Source organism: Sphaerodactylus townsendi, linkage group LG09 (assembly GCF_021028975.2).
Source record: "Sphaerodactylus townsendi isolate TG3544 linkage group LG09, MPM_Stown_v2.3, whole genome shotgun sequence".
In the NCBI taxonomy this organism is placed as follows: domain Eukaryota; kingdom Metazoa; phylum Chordata; class Lepidosauria; order Squamata; family Sphaerodactylidae; genus Sphaerodactylus; species Sphaerodactylus townsendi.
In genome coordinates this window covers 54,959,658-54,984,699 of record NC_059433.1, presented here as the reverse complement: position 1 = coordinate 54,984,699, position 25,042 = coordinate 54,959,658, and the positions used below count along the sequence as shown (strand labels likewise).

At 41.0% G+C, this 25,042-nt stretch overlaps 1 protein-coding gene across 1 annotated transcript in view; it reads right to left on the bottom strand.

The window, feature by feature from the left end:
- RP1 (RP1 axonemal microtubule associated) overlaps positions 1 to 25,042 on the bottom strand; it is a 217,928-nt gene that overhangs the window by 45,570 nt on the left and 147,316 nt on the right. The window contains exons 38-43 of the mRNA XM_048508545.1: positions 22,021 to 22,175; positions 20,285 to 20,363; positions 19,406 to 19,537; positions 18,071 to 18,252; positions 12,783 to 12,869; positions 8,111 to 8,243 (exon numbers count right to left, since the gene is read on the bottom strand). Of these exons, the coding sequence (XP_048364502.1) occupies positions 8,111 to 8,243; positions 12,783 to 12,869; positions 18,071 to 18,252; positions 19,406 to 19,537; positions 20,285 to 20,363; positions 22,021 to 22,175 (768 nt within the window). The remainder of the gene's footprint in view (positions 1 to 8,110; positions 8,244 to 12,782; positions 12,870 to 18,070; positions 18,253 to 19,405; positions 19,538 to 20,284; positions 20,364 to 22,020; positions 22,176 to 25,042) is intronic.

Sequence of the window (25,042 nt, the reverse complement as noted above, 5' to 3'; positions counted from 1 at the left end):
GCTGATGGGAATTGTAGTCCATAACATCTGGAGTGCCAAAGGTTCGCCACCACTGTATAGATGCTACCAAATAGTATGCAATGCTGTGGTGCCATAGAAGCACTATAAAATTTGAATCCCAAAGCCTGTTGTCCATTGCAAATTAAACAAAACCTGCTAAAGGCTCCAAACCCAGGGACACCCAGTAAACCCCAGTTTGTAACACTGGCAGGAAAGCAGAAAGTAACCAGGGGATGCTATCAAGAGGAAAATAGGAAGAAAGGGGAAACTGGGCTAGTGCTAATATAACCTGACACATTTTTATAAGGGAAAGTGACATAGTGTAGTCTCATTTCATCAGATCTCAGGTACTAAGCAGGGTTGAATGAAAGACCACCAAGAAGGCTCTGCAAAGAAAGGTCATGGCAAACCATCTCCATTTATCATCTTGGAAGCCTCTTGCTGGGGCCACTATAAATCAGTTGTGATGTGACAACACAGACACACACAGTACATTCATTGGCTCACTGTATAAACATAAGCTTAGATTAGGAACATTGATATGAGTCTTCCAGTATAGAAATGTCTTATGTTTTTGGCCAAATTAATTATCTGATTTAACTTATCGGTTTGGTATTCTTTTTTTTGTCTGCAATACTATATTTTCTTCGAGTGTTAAGATTTCAGAATGGAGATTTGATATGTATTTTCAGGACACAATTTTCAGTGCACAATTTTACATTTCAGGTGTCAGTATCAGCTCAAATGACTCGCCTTTTTTTAAGAGAAGGAAGAAAGGGAAAAGACAAGACATACTCTAATGGGCCACATGTGACAATTTAAATGTTACCATGCAAGCTGCCAGCAGATTCACAATTAAAAAAAGAAATAATCCAAAATGAATTGAATCAAGAAACAAAAGGATAAGACAATTTAAATATCTGGATTCAATATTTGTAATTTAAAAGCATAAATCTATATGTATATGTATATCTATCTACCTATCTGTCTATCACAAATATTCATTTAAAGCAAATAATATCCTCACAAATGTACATTAATGCAAAGGACCATTACTGACCCTGACCAAACATGTATGTATGTATGTATGTATGTATGTATGTATGTATGTATGTATGTATGTATGTATGTATGTATTTATTTATTTATTTATTTATTTATTTATTTATTAGATTTTTATACCGCCCTATCCCCGAGGGGCTCCGGGCGGTTTTGGCTCATTGGCCTTATTCACTGGTCAAATAATATTATTAATCATACAGAAAGGGCCCAGACATTAAAAAAAGACAAAATAATGTCTCAAAACTAGACCAAGATCAAATGTAATAATAATAATAATAATAATAATAATACTATGACCAAAGATAGAGATATACGCCAAGGCCTCTTACTTAGTATTCTGTTGCCACGGTCAGATAGAAGTATCCAAGATGATAATTCAACCTTTCTCCTCTGGTCAAGGAATGTACAGTGATGCCTGGAGCCAGGACTCTTGTATTAGTGACTAATACCAGATTTAAAATATCACTTCCCATTTAAAGAATAAAGGCCAGTTCAAATCAGTTTTAGGAGTCCAGGGAAAATGTAAAATATGCATAACCATGAAACTCACCAAAAATGGCAACAGTGGTGTAACTGGGGGAGAGGCTTCAGCCCTGGGTGCCACTTCCTAGGAGTGCACTTCAGGGCTGCACCCCGCAATGCACCTCATCACATGGAGATGGGGCGGGGTGTAGTTGAATGCTGCAGGAAGCTCACTGCCCCCAACCTCTACATGGAGATCAGGTGCAGCCAGCCTAGCTGGCCCCACACCCCATCTCCACATGGAGTTGGGGAGAGGAGCCAGCCAGGTTGCTCCACCCTGATCTCCACTTGGAGGTTGGGAGGAGCCCAGGGACTGAGAATAGGGAGTCTGCTGGCTCTAGATTTATACTGCTGGCTCTGTCCCCTAAGCTTCGGGGTGGAACCAACAGTATAAAACTAGAGCCGACAGACTCTTATGCTCAGTCTGAGCATGACTGAAGCCAGGCTCAAATGAACCCCTGACCTCCACTTGGAGATCAAGGTGGTGCAATGTGGCTGGAAGGTTAACTGGCTACTACTACCCAAAGACCTGGCAGCAGAAAGCATGTCAATGTCTATAGTAGTTAGATGATAACTGGAGGGCTGAATATTCACAGAGAGTGGTGGAGAGCTGCGCCAGTATGTTTGCTCCCTCTGCTGGCGCAAGGGGTACACCACAGGCAGAGGGGGAGAGGTACCAGCACCAGCATGCCCCGCAGCTCCGCAGTGGGGAAACCCAGAAGTCCAGCCACACAGTGCCATTCAGAGGCCAACATGATGGGTAGGAAAGGAGACCAGGTGATTTTGGGGAGTGGGGCTGATTTTAGCAAGCTTCTACCCAGAGTTTGGACTGCAGTGGCGAAGCCACCAGGGGACGGGGGGTGCGCAACGCACCAGGCTCACTGATTCTGGTCACGTGGGGGGCAGAAAAATCCCCCCACACACCCCGCGCCTCCCCCCGCAGCACCCCCGCCCCCCCGTGGCGCACCCCCAGGGCGCACCCCCACTTACTTTTAGGAATGGAACGTCCCAGAGAAGAAGCCTGCCTGCGTTGCCTGGGCCTGGTGGGAACTATATTTCCCAGGGGCTCCTTCGGCCTGCTCCTAAAATTAAGTGGAATAGGGTGCTGCGGGGGGAAGGGGGGGGCTGCTGCAGGGGGCCGCGGGAGGGCTGTGGGGGCGAAAAGCTACGCTTCTGTTGGACTGTGAAGCCCACAGCCCAGGTCTAGGAGTTACATTAAGCCCTATGGGAGGCTTCTGCGCAGTGGGGCTTTTTCTTGTTTTTAGCTGCTTGCTCAAGCCACCTGGCAGCCTTCTGCAGGTGGTGCCTGGCCATCCCCAAGAACTGGATTGGGCTGTCAGATATACAGCAAGTAGGTGATATTGGTATACTTATGAACAAACATGCAAAACACGAGGGATCTGAATGCTTCGTGGAAACTGCTTGCCATTTTGATAGTGAATGATGATTCCTGAGCTTTTTAACTTTCATGAACCAACATTCAATGGTAAGAGACTGTATGATCTGTTGAAACTGTTTGATCTGAAACCATCAGCCAGCTATGTAGTGGAAAAAAAACAGCAATAGTGCTGAAACCAGAAATTAGTGCTTGCCTGTGGACCCAATCCTGATTTCATAAAACAATCACAGTGAAAATATTGATCTGCATTGCTTTTGAACAGCCCACTGTAAATTTGTGGTTGAGATGAAATCTAAACGAACACTCCTGAATAACAACTTAGTCTTATAGTTATTATGTTGCACCAGATCACACAGCAGCTTCCTTGAGCATTGGGACATCACAATGAACTTCATCTGAATGCTGATAATATTTCACCATAAGCTTGAAAAGCAACTCATTTCTCACAGTAGGGTAAAGATGCATAATGCAATGTAATGAGACTGCTATGAAGCAGGAACTTTTGGACATGGTTCTTTACTAGCACATGCACAAATGAAACCAGTCAGTGAGGTTTCATGTCTGGAGAGCTGAAAAATGATTTTCAAAATCCCCACTCTGCCTTAAAGCTTATAGGGTGACTTTGTACTAGTTACTTGGTCTCTATTCAGAACGCGGGAAACAAAGGTTGTCTGCGCATGCCTGGAATAGATTGCGGGCAAATGTAAAAAGCCCTGTGCCCATGCAGAAATAGCTGGAGCAGCATAGGGATCCATGAAGAATCACAGACCAGGGCAAAATTGATCCAGTATGTGAGATCCTGGGTCCACCCAGGTGCAATTTCGCCATGAAAAAACAGCCCATGTTTGGAGCCCTGAGCTCCTCAGTAGAAAGGCTAAATACGCATGCATAAGATAAAGTATCTATGACATCTGCCTTCTCTTTCAACTTGCCTTAACTAATCCATACCTTATCACCTTAGCAATCAATTTGCTGAGTTCCCAGGATTCTCTCATCAATCATGCCATGCACAATTTCAGAAGGCATATTGCTCAGAAAACCAATTTTGGGGCCAATATTTCAAGTTTATAGAAATATGTTACTTTCCCTAATAGAAATAACATATTTTCTATGATGGCATCTCTACCCAAAACATCCTTCTTTAAACCATGTCAGCACGATGCACGAACATAATTAAAAGAAGCCTGATCTGGTTCTCACAGAAACCAATCCTCCTTTTTAAAAAATTAATTGTCGAACTTAACTCCATTTAACATTCATTCTTTGCAGTCAATTTTCATTTAGGGCAAACATGCAAATTTAAGAGTGTAGAAGTCCTGCTGTTTCTTCCAGATCAACTGTTTTCCCAGTGAGCCTGCCAGAGAGATAATTGCTGCCACTGCCAATTAAAGTGGAATGAGGAAGTGGCTCAACTCTTCACATCAAGATGCATTAATACTATTCACTACACACACTAATCCTCATTGTGCACAATGTCTGGATGACAGCATATAGTTCTATAATGCATACTACTTTAGGCAGCATGACAGAACCAGCAATCTTTTCCAAAATGCTTGCTGTGTTATTTAGAATTGAACCCTGCACAACCAAATAGTTTGGTTTATCCCAATTTTGAGCAGGATATTAAGAAAAGCAGGTTTGAACAAACCTTCATTTGTGATCGAGAAAAACTTAGTGAAAGTGAAGTCAATTGGACTCCAGTGCAATCGTGGTTCAATGAACTTAGTGTAATACTGTTTATGGATTGCACAGTTAGGGAAGTAAGTCCCACTTTAGCCAGGGGAGCTCACTTCCAGAAAAGTTATGACTATAACCGTAATTGCTTAACAATTGTTTGAATCCAGCAATACACAAGCAGAAATACAAATGTACTTAGACAGTATATCTTGTATATCTAGTGCTTCCTTCCATATATGTTATAGTGCCCAGAAATTGGTTGTGCAAAATTTGCACAAATGAAAATGCATGTAGGAATACAGTTAAGTGTTACATTGTGCAAGTAATTACTGCAATCTTTTTTTGTTTGCATGTGGACAAGAATTCTATAGCCAGCTGGATCCAACCTTGTGTGCTGTTTTCCTGACTTTAATCAGATTGAAATGGACATTTATCCTGATTGTATGCAATTTTTATACCTACCAGCTCAATCCAGACCAGGGGGAGGGGAACTCCACAGCTGCTGGAGATGGTGCAGCAAAGGCGATACCATGCCACCTTCAAAAAGGTTTTGGCAATCCCATAACTGCTGTTTAACATATCATGCACAATGCAATAACCACATGGAGTCAAAGTCATTGCAGGGTACAGCCACATGATATATTTACCACAACTAAGACAGAAATCCTAACATTTGCTAAGGTTCAAGAGTGTCACCTGCAGTATTTGGGATCCTGAATCTTGCGAGAGTCCATTAGAATGAACTATTCACATCCATTCTACACTGGACCATCCTGGCAAAGGATAATCTGGTTTAGACCAGACTTTCTATTTGTCTTGAAAGTTCAGAGCCATTAACAGGTGTTTGATGGCGATGGGACTATATGGTATATGGCTCTACTTGGTAAAGGTAGCTTCAGACCTCAGCAATGGGGATTTGCATGGAATTGAAGAAATCCACTTGTCATTCTTAGGAAGGAGGCTAGTTTAGGCCCAGCTCCATATAGGATAAATATCTGGTCATTTGGGATTTTCCCTTGTCTACAGTTTCAGTAAAAACTGCATCTACAGAAAACTGGGCAGGGGTTCTTAGTAGTCACAAGCACAAACTTCGGGTCCCCAAGCCCACTGATGCTCAAGAGCAGTGAAGACTCATGGCAACCTTTGGTCTTATAGTCTGGTCCCACTTTCTCAGCCAGGGGGTGGGGAAGGGCACTCCAGAGAGCTCTACAGAGCCTTCTGAAAAGCTGGCTGGTTTCCTTCAATGGCTGGTCTACACATGTGTAGTCCCCATAAGAGCACAAAGATGAACCCTTGAGCTAAGGGAGGTTCCCAAACAGCAAAGGCACTGTTTTCTTCTTCCTACCATAACAACCACTCTACAATATTTGAAAATCAAAGAAAATAAAACAAATGAATGTGGACGGAGGCTAACAGCCATGTCTACTTATAGTTAACCTATTTTCATTTTATTCCGAAGTAATTTTTGTACAACATTGCTAGAATTTTTCTGGTGGTGAACCCTGCATGATGTAACTTCAGATCATGATGTATGCATAGTAGCACAGATGTGACTGCAAATTATCTGTCTACATATTTGCTGACACATCTGCAGCTTTGGAGTTCCCTTAAAAAGAATGAAAACACATGAAGGTGAATAATCCCATTGATGAAGCTGTAAATAGAATGTTCTCATTACATTATTCAGCCAGTACATGCCATTATACTAACCAAGCATTAATTAAGTGCAAATATACCTACCTTGAATAACTATGTTGGATCAAAAAAATGCCATATTCGTTAATAGAGCTAATGCAACTAATTTGAATTGAAAAATTAATTCAGTTAGTAATATTTGGAAATCTATGGAACAGACTTTAATTCTGTTTGACTAGATCAGCATTCTCTGAGATCAGAGGAAGATTATTTAAATGACAGGGATGTTTTCCAGTCAGCAGAGTTCCACACTGATTGGTCTCACTTATCAGGCTAACTAACTTGGGAAGAATACTTTGATTTGATTTGATCTGAGAGCTTAGAACAGGGGTCTTCAAACTATGGCCCTCCAGATGTTCATAGACTACAATTCCCATGAGCCCTACCACTTGGCCATGCTGGCAGGGGCTGATGGGAATTGTAGTCCGTGAACATCTGGAGGGCCATAGTTTGAAGACCTCTGGCTTAGAATCTAAGCAGATTTGGGGACTGTTAGTACTTGTACGGATGACCACAAAGGAAGAAAGGGATTGTCGTGCAGAGGAAGGCAAAGGCAAACCATCCCTTGCTTTGAAAACCCTAAGAGGAATGGCCATAATGTGGTTGTGACTTGTCAGCAGCTAACTAATTAATATATGAAAAACATTGCCTTTTGTTTGCTTAGTCCAAACCACAAGAGATGTGATGGATCAATGATAAGGACTTGTGAGCTCTAAACATCTAATTTTCCTTTCAAACAAATGCAATATGAAGGCATTGGTAGTAGGAGCCAAGCCATTTGCAAATATACTATTTCACCCACAAAAAACTGTCTCAGCTGCTCTTAGATAGGACCAAGCAAGATACGATTTGGAGATCCTTTTATCACATTTGATGTAAGCAGAGTTGGCCTGTATTTTAATGGGTACCCCTTATCCCCTACTCCAGTGCTCTCTGATGCTTGAAACATTTATTTCCCCTTAACCAGGCTCATTTCTGGTGCTGCAGCTGGTTGGAAAGAAAAATGCTTCAAGTACTTCAGTATAATGATTTAAAGTTTGGCAAGGCTATAATTAAATTCCCTTCAACCACATGCTTAATTTTCATTTTAAAATAGGTCCCTGACTTTTGCTTTTTGGAACAGATGAAGGTAGACTCAAGTAAGTACAATCACGTGCTCCTATTTATTAATGTCCACTGCCTGCTTTCTTGGACTGTCAAAGACTGAGATGCAAATAAGAATTTTAATTGCTTATAAAATGCCTTGACATGAATAGCCCAGGCAAACCCGATCTTGGCAGATCTCTGAAGCTAAACATGGTTGAACTTGGTAAGTAATTGAATGGAAGAACACCAAGGAATACTAGGTTCTCTAAAACCTTCCTCTGAACATCTCTTGCCATCAAAATCCTATGGGGTCACCATAAATTGGCTGAAACTTAATGGCAAAAAAATTTAAAAAGATATTTCTTGTCCTACAGTTCTTGGAAATTTAATCTCAGATGAAATGATTAATGAAATCAATTCCATGTTTTTGTGCAACTCCCTAATATGTAGAAATTCCTACAACAAAATGCTGTTAATTATAATTTAAACCCCCAGTTGATGGTACATTATCTCACTCAAGCTCTTTAAGCTTGACATGTCAAAAACAATCATGAATGATTCCTCTAGCATAATGCATAAGACTTCATGTCATATTTTCTCCTGTGGTCATTCCGAAGAGAGGATAGATGAGGCTGTTTCTTTTCACTTTTTTGTGGTTTGGCAGCATACCCTTAAGTGGTGCTTCATCTGGTCTGACTGTTGCTAGCTCTGTCACAGTCTCTGACCCATCTTCTTCAAAGAGCCATCGGTTTGCAGGGTGAAAGCCCAGTTCTTCTTTAGTGTCCACATCTTTCATACGGAGCTACAAAAGGAAGAAAAAAAAGCGGCAAGCATTATTTCCTTTTTGTTATAAAGGATGAACCACCATGATATTTTACTGGTAAATCTCAGGTATTTCTACAAGCTATATTTGATGTCATAAACAGACTCTCAAAAACCAGGCTACATGCCATGTTCTTCATGTGAGAGCAGCCAGGTTTGCCAGTTGGAAGGCTACCCTGCCAGATGAGAAGAGGAAGTTGAAGGAGATTATATAGTCGAACAAGCGGGAAAGAAAAGAAAAAGCAACTGCCCAGTTCCACTTCTCCCTCTCTTTAGTAATTTTTCCTCCCATTTGGGACTGGGAATATGGAGAATAATAGGCAAAAATAGAATGGTTACCAGCCCCTACATCTCTGTGTGTATCTCATATCCTGTGTAGTTTACTAAGCTCTCTCTCTCTCTCTCTTTCTCTCTCTCTCTCTCTCTCTCTCTCTCTCTCTCTCATTCTGTCTCTTTGTATTTTAGGAAAAACAGTGATTTCCGGAAAATCTGAAGGCAGCATGACATGATGACATGCTGTCTGTACATGTTATTTCCCCCTTGTTGTTGCACAATGGTCTCTAGGTGAATGAATAAAATAATAGCAAAAAAGGTTCTCAATGCAAAGTGATACACATTGAGACAAAACATTCTCTAACATCTTGTCAGATCTGGAGGCCCTGTTCTAGCTCTTTCCCCTCCCTTGTCTCTGCTTTGAAGGAGGTCAATGGAACTTCCCAGGCCACAATGTTGGGGCAGGGCAGTGGTGGGGAGCTGAGCAACACCCATCTTTCTCTCCCTCTCCTATCTATCTTCTGATACCACGACAGGAGTCTGAGATGTCTTCTCTTTAAACAGTGTACAGTGAGGCATATCTGTTGCCTGAAACAGGATTGCATAGGCAGGCTTAATGATTCTAGGGCCCTGGGATTATGGGACCCTGCCCCATAATCTTTGTCATCACCCCTACCAATTCTCCACAACAAGACAACAACCCCCACCTCCTGTGAAGACTACCACAGGTCCAAGAAAGGAGTGGCAGCCACTGCCACCACTGAAAGCATGCTTCCCAAAATGTGGACTGGATAGGTGTAAACTGCAGTGGTCAGCATTGCATCAGCCACCCAAACTCAAAAAGGAATTCACAGGTCATGGCAGGAGTCTTCTGTTTTCCCTTCCTTTGTTCAGAGAGTGAAGCTGGGGATGATTGAGGGGCCCTTTAGTGCAGGGCTCAGGGCAGCTGCCTTGGTTGTGATTGGTTGAGACTACTTCTGGAGGGCAGGGAAAGCACAATATTGGTCTCACTCAAATGATTTCTGTATCCAAACCATTACTGACCACACCATAAGAAATCAGTTCTCACACTACTAGGCTCAAGGTCAACAGTATAACCTAAAAAAGACCACTGAAAGAAACTGGGTTATGAAGTCACATTTCAGAAGCTAGTACACAGCAAGCACATTAATATACCTTAGGGTTGGGGACACAGAGTTTGTGACTGACTTCAAAATGAACACATCTAATCTGAGCACTCTGTAAATATCTAAGTCTGTATATTTCCTCTATATAGAGTACAGACATTATGCTTCACTTAAAGAAAAACAGTACTACCTGAAATGTTCATACTGAATCAGTAAGATTGGGATTTGTAGTGCTTAACACATCATTAGTAATTTCCTTGAAGGGGCTCTTGAGAGAGAAAAAATGCTTTTACATCTAATTTTGCAGATGAATCATGAGTAGAGAGAAAAAGGTTTCATAATAAGCCTATTTTTTGTTCTACATACAAATAGTCAGCTTCACTTTTGGGAACAATTAATTACTTCCCTAACAATTTTTTTTGTTATTAAAAACCCCTGACTAAAATATAATTTCCTCCTTTTATATTTACAGTAAGTAGAAGATTTTATTAATGTTCCAATATAATATTTCTTACATTTTTTAAATATGACTTAGGTATCTTGTTTATTTTAAAAGATTGTGTTGTAAAGAGAGAATAATCACTGCAGAGAAAATCCTATCCATTCTACAAAGAGAGTGTTTTTTAACGTTGTGCATTCAGAGCTTACATAAAGCACTGGATTGACAGTTAGAAAGAGCAGATTCTTCTTACATGCAGCCACTAAGGGGGGAAAAACAGCATATGTACTAGCAACACAGATGTGTCTTCAAATTACCGTATTCCTTCTTTTCCAAACTAAGATGAAAAGACAATATTTCGTTGATGAGGCAGATTTGTACTGAAGTCACTAGGATGTGCATTTCTAATATATCTGTCTGACAGATCACAAATCTTGAGCTTATGTTCTAAAATTTCTTTTTCATTGGTACTCTTTAAACAGCACATCCTTCCATTCACGTCCCACTCTAGACAAGTCCATCACTATTTGCATTTCCTTAGATGTTTTCTTTACTCCCATTCTCCATCCTTGAAAGCTCATAAGGTATGAGAAATATGGCTGTATAATCTAACAAGTGAATGAGGAACCACCCATAAGTAGTTTAATTTATTCTTAGTGGCAAAGGATGGTAACTTTAGAATTCTACCTATTAACTGATTCTGTCATTCTGTGCAATGTGTCGGGCAGTCCTATCCAAGAGCCGGGCTCCCCAAAAGCGGCTTCCCAGTGATTCAGGGAGGATTCGCAAGCATGAAGCCTCCCTGCCTCTGAGAAACCTGCACTAGGTTTAACAGATTTCCACCACCCAAAAGAGTTGTTCAAGTCAGTATGCCAAATGGCCAGAAGGGAGCCAACTATTGCCAGCTCCTCCCCCAGCCTGCCTCTGCTACACCAGTGGTGAGGGTGCTGGGACACTGGTGCCATACCTGGAGCTGCATTCAAACACTTGGAAGGGCTGTAGTGACCACATGCCAGGAGGATTGCCCCTCTGCTGGGGTAAGTGCCCTGGTGAGGGCAAATCCACTGGAGGCATAACACACCTCTGCCACAGGGGGATTCACCCCCCTCCCTCCTCAGATGGGTCTCTGAAGCAACTAGATGAAAATTATGGCTGGGTGCTTACTGTGTATTTCTCATTCGATTTAAATGTTGTAATCAGCACTTATTTCCACATTGGATGCAAGCAAATTAAAAAAAATGAACTCTAAAAAGACTTAAGTAAGGATGACTGGCAGATTGTTGGAAAGGGAGATCTGGAACGTCTATTATTTCTTTATCACTTAGGCTTGCATCCTTGAGATTATACTGAGAGCTACTACTACTCTGAATGGTCAGGTTCTAGCAATCCATGAGTAGTACTTTTTTATCAAGTTTACCTAAACCTTGTGGTTAGACTCCATTAATACTCTCTGCATAAGGCTGTCTGCATGGGTTAAGCTCCAAAAGCCCATTACACTAATGCCTTAGCCAGCTGTATTAGCTTTGTACAGGCTCCTAGGCATGATTCTGTTCTGTTCCTGCTAAACGGTTTAGTCTCAAGTTCTTTAGAAAATGTCCCATTTCCAATCCAGAACAACCATACAGCTTTTTCAGTCAGGGAATAGGGTCACTGAGTGGCAGTTGTGCACAGATTAGGACAAAAGCTCAGAGGCAGGGATGAGCTAGAAGACAATCAGAAGTAGGACAGCTGGGCAAACAGCATTCTGAAGAAAATTCAACAGCAAAAGTCTGCTTGCATCTGAGGATTCTTTATGGTGCCTGGTTGTCCCACCCTTCACATTGACTTGAAATATTGCCTGATTCTGGCAAGGTACAAGTTTAAGTCTCTCTTCTTCAAAAAAGGTCATATGATGGGATTAATGGTCTTTTTAATTTTTTTTTAGCTCTCTGCATTCTTGTAGGTCTGGAATGATTGTGGGTGTTCTGTAGTTAAATGGTTTCAGCTGAGAGGCTGCCATTTCCCTTTGTTCCCTGGACAAAGCCTCTTCTTGAGTAGAGATTAGGGATTTCTTCTGACTCCTCAGATATGGAAGGGACTGTCCTCTAACGTTCTATTTTACTCTAGCACTGAACCAGGGAAAGTTCTGACAGAAATAATTTGCTTCTATATGTTTTACCATGATCTATTAATTTAGCCATAAAACACACCTAGCATGACATGTTTGGATGAAGGCATGAAAAGTCTTTATTCATTCACTAATTACTGGCTCTGATATGTTATTTTCCCCAAAGTTTGCCAAAGCCTAAGCATCTTCTGAAGGCATGGAGTCTTAAGGGTATTTTTTAATTATTTCATTTATAGTCCAGCTTTCTCACAGAGAAAATGGTTAATTACCAGAGATTAATAAAATAATTTTAGAAACATATTTCAATAGGTGTGCTTTTTGAAGTATTTCTATATTTCCCTCTTATTTATTTCCTTCTTTTCTTTTATGTTTTGTTGTAGGAGTTTGTTACCTCACCTTCAGCTCTCTGCCTGGAGCAGCTTTAAGTCTAAATAAATAAACTGCAAGCAGATTTCAAATCTGAGCAGTATGATATAAATAGAAAACACAGTTTTCTAGGATCCACTCAAGTACTAAGAATTGTACTATGGTACACAAGGTAATGTAAGTTCATGTGAACAATATGCAATGTACCTTCAAAAGTTTAATTCCTTTATTCAAACTTGGGTTGAATAACACAAAAGAAATCTTTGTTATGTGGCCAACATCCCCAACATTCAACTGTTGACAAAAAGAAAATATTAGCTGAACAATAAACATTGCACATTCTTTTAAAAAGCATGTACTCTGGTTTCTCTTCTGATAGTACACAAACAAAAACAAAAATATTATGCCCAGCTTTGTTGGAAATGTACTCTTTAAATTAAAGATATTTTTAATAAATATAAACAGAAGAGAAAAAAATAGAAACAGTATCATAACTCTTACGATTATATGAAAAGGAAAGGAAACGAACATACACATATCATAAACAACAAATGACGAAAGCAACAAGTATGAGCATAGAATAGTGATTATCATCATAAATAACACAATAACACAAATAGCACAAACAACAGCCCAATCCAGAGTGAACTGGTGGGTGGGGATAGCTCCATTATGGTGCCTCCCAGCCCTTTCCAAAGGGCTTTTCCACAATGCAGAAAACTCAGAAATGTTTAAAAAAACCCCAAACCCTCTGAAAATTCCCCATGGGGATAACAGAGATACGCCACAATATATACCAGCTCCACCGGTATACAGAGGCTGGGTGGGCAGTGGAACCCAACTAAGGTCAACAGCCTGCCCCCAGAACACACACGGCTATACCGGTGCTGTTTTTTGTGCTGGTGAGCCATGGTGAGGGTTGTGGCTTCCAGGTTGGGCACTGCAAAAGTGTGTGGTGGCTGGCCGCGTGGGTAAGTAAGTCCCCCACCATTGTATTTTCCCCTTGCGCCGGCAGGGTGGGCACCCATGCTGGTGCAGAACTGTGCTGGCTCTAAAAAGGGGTCCATTCCCCCCTAAAGATTGGGCTGTCAGATACCCTATACAATATTTAATAAATGTGGTAACAACGTTATTCATTTCTAAAAAATACTTACCAAATATTGAAAGTTGAGTTCACACATTATAAGGATCTATTCATGATATATTTGAATGTTTGTTGGAAATTTAACATTATGTAAGGCTGCTAAAATAGGATTTTTAAAATGCAGAGGAACTTCACATTTCATAGAAAGATTGTTGAATCTGAACTAGATATGTTAGAATAGTAAAGGCCAACAAAACAAACCATAAAATGTAGGAGTAGAGCATTCAGGACACTTAACTTTCCTGCAAAATTTTGATTAGCAATTCACTTTCTCAATGTCATGCCAGAGAGTACCCTGAGCAAACTGAGCCGAGGACAAAACCTGAGTTTGGCACCCGGCCTGGCGTCTGGTGACCACCCTCCCCACCATGACCAATTTGGGCATTTGGGTTTATTTTTGGTGTTTTTTCAGCCTGCAGAGAGCGCATTTAAAGCTAGCTGCACCATGATTTCAGGGTACCATCCAGAGACTGTCCTGATGATACCACCCAAATTTGGTGATGTTTGGTTCAGGGAAGCAAATTATGGACCCCCAAAGGGGTGCCCCATCCCCATTGTTTTCAATGGGGAGCTAACCTGAGATGGGAGCTACCTGTTTGAGGACAACAACTGGTCCCCCTGAATATAACTTCATCAAACTTGCTTCGCATCATAATATTAGTTCACAGTTGATACCCTGAAATTTACCTAGTGTCACTAGCTGTAAAATACATCCTTCAGGCACCCCCAAAATTTGCTTAGAATTCTTCTTTTGTTTTGCAGTGACTTTGCTCCTGTAGTAATGAGAATTTCTGAGGCAGGCTGCATTTTTTTGAAGATGAGGCACCGAACTTTCAAGGTGGCTCCAGGAGGGAGCACATCCTGCTAATTGCATCCAGCAGAGACCTTTGCTTCTGTCCAATTTTATAGGCCCCAAAAGGCTTATTTTGCTGTTCAGCTCCTGCACATGAAGCCTGCTGGGTGAGTTCTCTCAAGACTTCTCAGGCCCCACCCACCCCCCCCAAAAGCAAAGCACACCAAGCTTGAATGCTATTATTCAAGGCCTCTTGGAGCCACCTTGATCTGGCACTTTCACAATGTTAAAATGTGTAGTCACTGCTTACACACTCAGACATTCCCAGAATCTCTGCCATATCAAGAAGCCTGCATGATGTGCATGTTCTGTGGTGGGAAAAATTATTTTTCCATGGAGCTTCAATAGGGCTTTCTGTTATGCCCAGCTGGCTCTGTGGTAGAGGTTTCAACAGGAGGCACTGTGGTGAGTGGTTTTCTCTGGGGCGGGGGGCACTTATTTCCTGTAGGGCTGCTGGTATGAATCTCCTGAAAAGGAACCAGCCAACTTTGCTAAGTTTGCCTGTGATGGCGAATGCTGTGGGCATCAGGTTCACCTTCAACTTCGGTGCCCACAGCATTTTTCCTCTTCCACACATTTTAGCAAATTTGGCTGGTTCCTTTCAGGAGACTCACCTAACAGCCTATAGCTTACTCAGAGCAACATCCTACCACGAATTTATGATATTTCTACAAGAAACCGTATCTCGGCATAACAAGCCCATTAATCTATAATTGAAAATTCCACAAAACACTACTAAACCTGGCAAATTCTGGGGAATTTCTGAGTGTGTAAGCACTGGCTGCACTATTTTGAAGATAGAGGCACCAGACTTTCAAGGTGGCTCCAAGAGACCTTGAGTAATAGCATCCAAACTTGGTGCAGCTTTGCTTCTGGGCAGGTGGGGGAGTTGAGAGAGTTCTGGGAGAACTTCAGCCCTGAGGCTTTTCGTATTGCAGGAGCAAGGAAGCAAAAAATAAGCCTTTGGGGGGCCCATAAAAATTGCAGACCCCGCCATAAGCAAAAGTCTCCAAACCTGGATGCAATTATCAGGATGCCCTCCTGGAGTACACCAATTCCTGAAGTCTCCAAGTGCCTCTGTCTTCAAAAATGCAACCTACACACTCAAGAAATTCCCTCATTGGCTACAATGTAGCAAAGTCACTGTGAAAACTAAATAAGTCTTTGAACAGGAATTTTGTGGTGCCTGTAAAGGTGCGGCGCATTTTAAGTGACACGCAAAATTTCAGGGTATCGTCTGTTAACGAATAACTTATGATGCCACGCAGGACTGGTGAAGTTATGTTCAGGAAGGACTTGAGTTATTGTCCCTCAAAATGAGTAACCCACATCTCAGGTTAGCTCCATTAACAATGGGAATGGGGCACCCTTTGGGGGGTCCATAATCCTTTGTTTCCCCTGAACCAAACAGCAGCAAAGCTGAATATTATCATCAGGACAATCTCAAATCGGGTGGTACTCCTGAAACAATGGTGCCACTAGGCCTAAAAATGCGCCCCCGCAAGGCGGAACACAATGAAAAAACACTTTAAAATGTAAAAAACATACAAACGACCTTGAAATGTTGGCGCCCCCCCACGTGACCAAATGGGGGGCGCCCGGGGACAAAGGGTACCCCATGTCCCTAGGTAGGAACGCCACTGGTCATGCCCCCACAGAACACTCAATGCCACTCCTTTGTAAAGTGGTTAGTGTGTTGGACTAAGATCTGGAAGATCCAGGTTCAACTCCCCATGCTGCCATGCAGGGGTGTAACGAGGCAGCCCTGGGCAAACTGTAGCCCTGGGCAAAACCTGAGTTGGATGCCCCCCCCCACCCATGGGCGGCAACTCCACCACAACCAATTTATTTTGGCACCAGGACATTGGTGCCTGCAGGGGGTGCATTTTTAGACATATCAGCACCACAATTTCAGCATATCATCAGGAGACTGTCCTTATGTTACTCCCCAAGTTTGGTGAGGTTTGGTTCAAGGAGTCCAAAGTTATGGACTCTCCAAAGAGATCTTCCATCCCCATTGCTTTCCTAATGGGAGCTATTAGATGGGGGGGGCTACAGTTTTGAGGGTCCATAACTTTGGCCCCCCTGAACCAAACTGCACCAAACCTTGGGTATCATCAGGGCAGTCTCCTGATGAGACCCTGAAAGTTTTGAGACTGTTCCTTCAGAAATGCCCCCCGCAGCCTGCAAGCCCCCATGGACAAGCATTATCCAAAAAACTCAATGCAGAACAAAGATCCTCTTGGGCAAATTTCTGGGATAGTTCCTGCAGGGGGGCGCATTTTTGGATGTATCAGCACCATAAATCCTTTAGGGTATCATCTGGAAATCTGTCGCTTATGGTACTCCCCAAAGTTTGAGTGCAGTTTGCGCAGTTTAAAGGGTCCAAAGTTATGGACCCTCAAAGAGCCCCATCCCCCCATTCTTTGCTAAAGAGATGGGGCTACCGCTTTGAGGGTCCATAATCTTTGGACCCCCTGAACCAAACTGCACCAAACTTGGGGGGTGCCATCATCTCCAGATGATACCTACCTGAAATTTTGGTCTGCCAATACATCCAAAAATGCACCCCTGCAGGAACATTCATCCTAGAAATTTGCCCAAGAATCTTTGTTCTGCATTGAGTTTTCTGCATCAAGCTGTCAATAATGGGGGTTGCCCAGGCTGTGAGGGGCACATTTCTCGAGAAAGGCACAGTCTTCAACAACTTTCAGGGTCTCATCAGGAGACTGCCCTAATGATACCCCCCAAGTTTGGTGCATTTTGGTTCATGGGGGCCAAAGTTATGGACCCTCAAAACTGTAGCCCCCATCTCCTATTAGCTCCCATTGGAAACAATGGGGGATAGGGGCACCCCCTTTGGGAGTCCATAACTTTGGACTCCCTGAACCAAACGTCACCAAACTTGGGGGGTAGCATAAGGACAGTCTCCTGATGATACGCTGAAATTTTGGTGCCGCTAGCCTAAAAACTGCGCCCCTTGCAGGCCAAAAATGGAAAACCACTAAAAATACCCAAAAACGAACCCAGCATTTTGATGCCCCCCACAAGGTGATGCCCTGGGCAGCTGCCCACCTTGCCCAATGGGCATTACGCCAGTGCTGCCATGGAAGTCACTGGGTGACACTGGGCCAGCCATTTTCAATCTAACCTACCTCACAGGGTAAAGATGAAGTGGAGGAAGGAAGAAACATGTACCCATGCTCACTGGAGAAAAGCAAGAGAAATGTACTAAAATTTTTAAAAGTTATTACTCCTAGCATTTGTGCCTCCAACTTTACTATTAAACATTTATATCATTAGAGACTAGCAAAAAAAATCCACTCAGGATTCAGAAGGGACATAGAAAGGTGGCTTAGAAGAGGTTTTAGATGTCAGTTTAGACTTGTCTAAAATTGCACATTGTACCTAATTTATGTATTGTCTTAATGAAATGTCAGGAGCTAATACTTTGCATTCCAGTGGCAACATCTTTAAAATTATTAATAACAAACCTACCAAAAATGGCTCATTTTTAAAATTGTGAACTCTTTGCGGAAGGGATATCCCATTAGTTCCATATATGAGCACCTTTATATCAGGCATTTTTTGTGGAATGTTAGTACAGTCCATCCACATTCTCCACTGACCACGGCTTCTAACATCAAAGTCTTTCACTAGACCAGATGCTGCAGTTACTTCTGTATTAAAAATAAAAATTAGTCCAGAATAATGCACAGGTTAATGTAAGTACCAAAGGTTATTATTCAGTAATACAACAAATGAAAACTCAACATTTTGGTGCTGCCATGTCTAATGCAATGGTAGAAAAATATCTTAAAATACACTATCAGTAGCCGGAATTATTTCTTAAGATTCTGGTTTTAAGAATATTGTTGTTGGATTCTGGCACACAAGTACCATCTGTGCTTGATGAAAAGTACTCTGACAATGAAGCCAGGATTTTCCTGGCTTTTTAAAAACAGAATACAGCTCTGAGGCTGTGACTTAAAAGAGAAGACTTTCACAGGGAGACAGGAGGTATTCAATTCTTACCCATGCACAATTTTCACACCAAAACCCCACCACCTCCAGGCAGCTTTCCCCCATACTAGAGTTTTAAAAAGCAAGAAAAATAACCATAGAACCACATATATAATTCTACCCATGCCCAACAGTTTCTGATGAATTTTCTTCTATATAAATTGATGACAGTCCTATAACATGTACTTGTGTAAATACTATAAAAAGAAAAGAAGCATAGAGGGGTGGGGGGAAAGGTTCCTTTTCTCATTTATGGTGGACTTGCCAAGTTGCAGAATACTGGAACAGTGTGCCTCAAGAGATTGAAGTTATGCTACAATGTTCATTTAACACTCTCCCAAAATATATCTATTGAATGACTGTCTAGGAGTATGATCTTATCTCAGAAGAGCCTTTTATCCCAGTTGGTTATAGCAGCAAGGATGGAGATGACACAGAAATGGAAAGGTCAGATAATGTCACCTTTGGGATTATGATTGAATAGAATATGGTAAACATGAACAGGATATCTTTATACAGATATTTATGGACTCAGAAAGGATAGTCCTCTGCTAAATTTGCTGATACTTGGAAGATGTTTGCATATGAAGCAACAGATATTGGGATTTGTCCCATGATCTGTTTCTGTGTAATTAGAAGATGAGAAAATATGGCAAAGGTAGGCAATTACTGTTGGGTAGAGCAATTAATTTATGTTTGTTAGCGGTATATATGGTAGAGGATGAGCCAACAGATTTGAATTTTTTCACTTATTTTTATTTGTTTACTTCTTTGAATTAGAATTTTTTTAAAAATAAAAGAGGTACTTGCCTTGCAGTGGAATGGCAAGTTCTGCAAAATCTTTCTTGGAATGTTTATTGATCCAATCATTGTGAACAAAGGTATATGTGGTAAAAGGGTAGCTTCCATCTTTTATTACTATCTTTTCTAGAAACCAATCATCTGAAAAGAAAAAAGAAACAGGAATGTGCCTATTTGTTTTAGAAATAATAAAATATTATAATACAGTAATAAATATATTATAGTAATAAATTTAAATAAGTAAGATTGTTTAAAAATTCACCATGAAAACACTGTATGATATGAGGTGGAAAAAGAAATCTGCTGTCCTTAACAAAAATTAAAAACATTAATGATATTTACAAGAAGGACATGGGGAGCAAGGCTTCTGTTTTTCATTCCCCTCTTCCCCATTGCTTCCAAGAATGCCAAGACCACCAGCACCCTGGGTCTTCCTCTACTATTAAGGGGTTTCCTGCAATCCATCATCTCTTGTTATAAAGAGTACTCTGCTATAGCCTACAAATTTTGCTTCTCTATCTATCTCAGAGCTTTCACCTAGATACATCTGCTCAGCCTGCTTCTTACATTGGATAAAGTAGGCTTTATAAATAATCCTCATACCAAAACAATTCTTCATAGTCTAAAGAAACTATTTCAGAACAGCTAGAAAAAGCACATGTCGGCAAAGCTTCCTTGATGCATCTGCTGCAGTTTCTCCAACAACAGAACATGAAAGTCACTATTCTGTGGAAACCGCTGTAAAGAAAACCCCAAAGCATAGAGGTTCCTCTCTGGCCTGTCTGACTAACATCATTGGATAGCAGCCTTTTTGCTGCTAGCACAAACTAGCACAAGGGAATTCTAGTACTTTCTAGAATATGCTCAATGCAGACATTTTAACTTTACCTTTTTTCAAACTTTTAAACCCAAAAAAGACTTGGTTCAGCTTCCCAAGATGTACTGCTTTAATTTTGAAAACATCCACCTATAATTTGAGACAAGGTAATATTGTTGGTTGGAATAAGGTAAGACGTATCTGCCATGAACATCTGAGCATTATCACTGGCATTTAAACACTTCAAAATTCTAATAATTTTGTGCACAGACAAACCTAGAAGTGTAAGTAAAATTTATTACTTCTTGCAAGATGAAAATACAAAGTGCAATATAGCTGATGCTTTCAGTGCCGGTGACTTTTATTGTATATATTAAAGTATCACATTATTTAGAAGTACAGTATTTCTAGAAGTGGCTTAAAATTCCAGTAAGCTGCTCATTTGTAATAGAACTTCCAGAGAGAAATAAATAAAATCAGATGAATGATAGTTATTACACGGAGTGACCTTGTCTTTCTTCTGAAGCATCTCAAATTGGCTCCAGTCATGTCTTGGATGCTTGGCTAGATTGTTCTGACCCAAGAGAGCAAATGTTTTCTTCCTTTCTACATTTGACACTTGTTTCACACACACATCTTTTCTGTAATACTATATATATAACCACTTCATTGGATTTGGTATGATAGCAGTACTTAATCTTCTGTGCTGTTCCTTTTTATGTATAAGTCCTTGGAATATATATCCTTAGGGCTACTTCCTTTTTAATTCTTTTTATGCTTTCAAAGGCTTACAGAATCACTTGAAAAAAATATTTTGCTATTTGCAAAGAGCAATTTTTTGTTTCTGACCAATTGTGTTCCAAATATATTCACCAAGCACATAGTGAACACACATCAAGATGCTAACTGCAAAGTGGTAGAACTGGAATGACTAAAAAATCAACCAGATATCCAAGGCAGTTGACAAAACATGAGACAGATCTGAGCCTCAGACTGAGCAGCATCTTTAAAGCTGTTTTCCACAGGTTACAGCCTAGACTGGTTTAAGAAATATACACTGGCTCTCATAAAGACTTTATTGACTTCACTATCAATTCACTGGGCAGTATAATGGCACACAAAGGACACTTCACCCTAAGTTATGCTCAGAAACACACTGATTTAAAATGGAAGCATTTTACAAAGGCTTCCCACTGAACTAAGTGAAATTTCTCAGAACTTAACTAGGGCTAGATAACAAATTACCATGACAGAAATGTTCAAAGTACAACATTTCTGTATTTATTTGTTTGTTTAGATGTATACCTTGCTTATCACATGAAGCTGTCTTCTTCTGAGTCAGATACTTGGCCTATTGAGACCAATATTGTCTATTCTGACTAGCAGGAAGTCTTCAGGGTCTCAGGTGGAGACTTTCTCATCACCTACCACCTGCTCCTTTTTTTAAACCAGAGATGCCTTGGATCATCTGCATGCAAAGATATTCTACTGCTGAATCCCAACCTTTCCTCAACCTGATTTTCAACTAGATTGCCTCAGCTCTCAAAGCAGTTTACAATTCAATTCCCTGACAATATACGATTCAAATGACAAATCCACCGTCTAACTGGCAGAGTAACAGAGCTATGCTTTTGGAGAAAGGAGATTTCTTGCCTATGCTGGAGAGAGATGGTCTTATTCAGCAGCTGATGCACTGAAAAATAAGACAAAATTAAAATGATGGCACCTCTGTCCTTATTCCAAACATGAAGCTCAGTTCTTGTGCTAGATGCTTGCAATGTTGTTTTTCTTTCTTTCTTTTTTTTACCTGCCCTCTAGCAAACGTGATCGGGCCTCTTCTTGAGTTATTAAGCCATCGTTTCCCAGAGTCACCCTTCTCTCCTTGAATACAAAGATAAGCATCTCCACTGGCACTGGCTTTCTTTTTGTCTCCAGTGTATATTTGAATGGAATATTCCACAACTGAATAAATAGAATAAATATATACATTAGCAAAATATGATGTATCTTGAGACCATTTCTCACTGTATTTAGAGTAGGGTTACTTACCAGCAGTTTAGTAGCTGTAGTTTTACAAATAAGCTTTTACACACAGATATGCATTCTTAACTTGGGAAGAGCCCATTTGCATTTAAAGATCTGCTGGTATATATTGTAAGTATTTATCAACAGTATTTCTTTATTAAAGATTTATTAACAAATAGAGATGGGAAAGGGAGGAATAATAACTTGGAGATGGATTTTGATGAAGCACTTAATAAGATTGTTCAGTTTCAGTTCAGCTTAGATGTTATAGTTTCTTAAATGTTTCATAGATTGTATTGTTCCTTTAAATTTACAGATGGCACTGGCTAATGGCTTCTTTACATACAAGGTCCTAACACTGGTTTGGTACTTATACACAGCACCCTCACAGCTCTCACAGCTAGGAAAAGCCCCCAGAATAAAACATCAACTTTCTACTGAGGTAAACCAAAGCAAACCCCCAAACCCCTGTCCCCAGTGACATAGCTAAAGATTTTTATGGGGTGGGTTCGGGGGTGGGGCCACACCCCTACCCACACCTGGGGGCATGACCACACCTCCCCAAGCCACGCCCCCGGCCTTATTGCTTATAAAAACAGCTCTCCGAGGCCAGGGATGGCAGACTCACCTACCCTCCCCACCCTGTGGATTATCCCCCACCCTGAAACAGCATCACTTTCAATGTTTAAACTGGGAACCTCAGATTCTCCCTTTAAATCCATGTCGAAGGGGGTGGATTTAAAAGGAGAATCTGGGGAAATTTGGGGGTGCAATTGTTAAGTTAGCAGCACCAAACTTTCATGGTATCTTTAGGAGACTTTCCTGATGATACCACCCAGGATTGGTAAAGTTTGGTTCAGGGGATCCAAAGTTATGGATGCTCAAATGTGTAACCCCCATCTTCTATTAGCTCCCATTGAAAACAATGGGGGATGGGGGCACCCCCTTTGGGAGTCCATAACTTTGGACCCCCTGAACCAAACCTCACCAAACCTGGTGGTATCATCATGAGAGATTCCCAAAAAACCCTGAAATGTCAGTGCTGCTAGCTTAAAAGCTGCGTTCCCTTCAGGCCAAAAACTGAAAAAACACTAAAAATACAAAAAAACCCCACAGACGGGGGGCGGAGCTTCAGACATGTAATGTTTTTTTTAACCGGGATCCCCCCCTTACCTATGTCCCTGCCTGTCCCACTAGAATACAGGACTCCTTCTCTCTGTAGAAGATATTGTTATCCTGGTTTAATATGGCCCTATAGCTTAGCCCTCCAATAAACCCTTCCACCAGTATACTTCGCCTATGTATATATTTGCTCTCACCTAGCACTCAGGCTGATAACAGTAGTAGTCCCCACATTTGACTGACTATTTCCCTCAGACATGTTTAGTTTTTTACACACAGTTAAGGCAGACTGCATTTAATAGCAGGAATACTCAAGGCCAAAAAGCCTATCAGCTATTCTGATGGGGAGTTAACCTCCTCCCCACACTGCATCATACAGTTACTTACTTACTTACTTACTTACTTACTTACTTACTTACTTACTTACTTATTTATTTATTTATTTATTTATTTATTTATTTATTTATTTATTTATTGGATTTTTATACCGCCCCATCCCCGAAGGGCTCTGGGCGGTTTACAACATATAAAATACAATATAAAATAAGTAACCATTTAAGGCAGCGATAAAAATTATCAATTCCTATTCTAATTGTAAAAATTCAGCAGGTTAAAATTACTTGATCAATCAGAGTACAGGAGGACACAGCCAATCAGGTGGTTTTCCTATTACTAGGCCTTTCTGACTTACTCTTATTGTAAACAATAAGTTATTTTAGACAAAACTGCATTTTAAAAATTATATTTTCTTGCAGTCTGTCACAGTTGCCCATCCCAGCATGAATCGAGTTTCTTGGTTGCAATCTCCCTTTTGATTGATGATGAAGCCACAGAACAGAAAGTCTTGAACAATTTCAATTTCTTCATTGTCATCTTTAAATTTGGTTGTATACCTATTCAGATACATACATCAGTGTAGTAAGTAGTGATTGCTTGAAGCTAAATAACACCTTACCCTTTTCCAGAGGTGTACAGCCTATAGGGATGTGGGGTCACCCACATCCCTGGGTGCATGCCTTTTGGTTATGTGGGGATGCTGGGCACCTCCCCACATGACCAAAGGGTGTGCACCCCAGATCAGGAGCTGGCCTGCAGGAAGGTGGAGGGGCAGGAGGGGTGGCCACGGTGCCCACCTGGGCCACCCACCACCCTGAGCCCCGCCCTGGCCTGCATGGAGGTTGGGAGCGGGGGCTCAGGGGCATGGCCATGCCCCCGAGCATGGAGGAGCACAGGGAGGCACCCGGAGAAGGAGTTATCTCTGGGCTCCATTTCCCCCCGACACGCCACTGCCCTTTTCATTCACTTTTAGGACATTGTGAGTGTCTTAAACCAAGTACAGATATATCCAGTCACTAGCAGAATAAATTGTATTTTAGAGGTCCAACTGTGTATTAATAAGTAAAGGTACAGAATATCAGTGAACACAGCTCAGTGAATATTTATGTAACAAGGAATTGACCCAGTTAGGTGTCATCTAGCACATTGTTTTCCATGCATTTGTCTTCTCTGCACAAACCTGTACTAGTGTACTTACAGACTGATGCCTTAATGCCCTGAAGCCTTTTTGGCTAATTAACTGCTCAACAAAAATAAGCCTAATTAAATTTGCATAAAATGTGTGATTAACTTTCTAATATAAAGCTTCTATAAAATCAAGGAAAAATAATTCCTACTCAAACAAA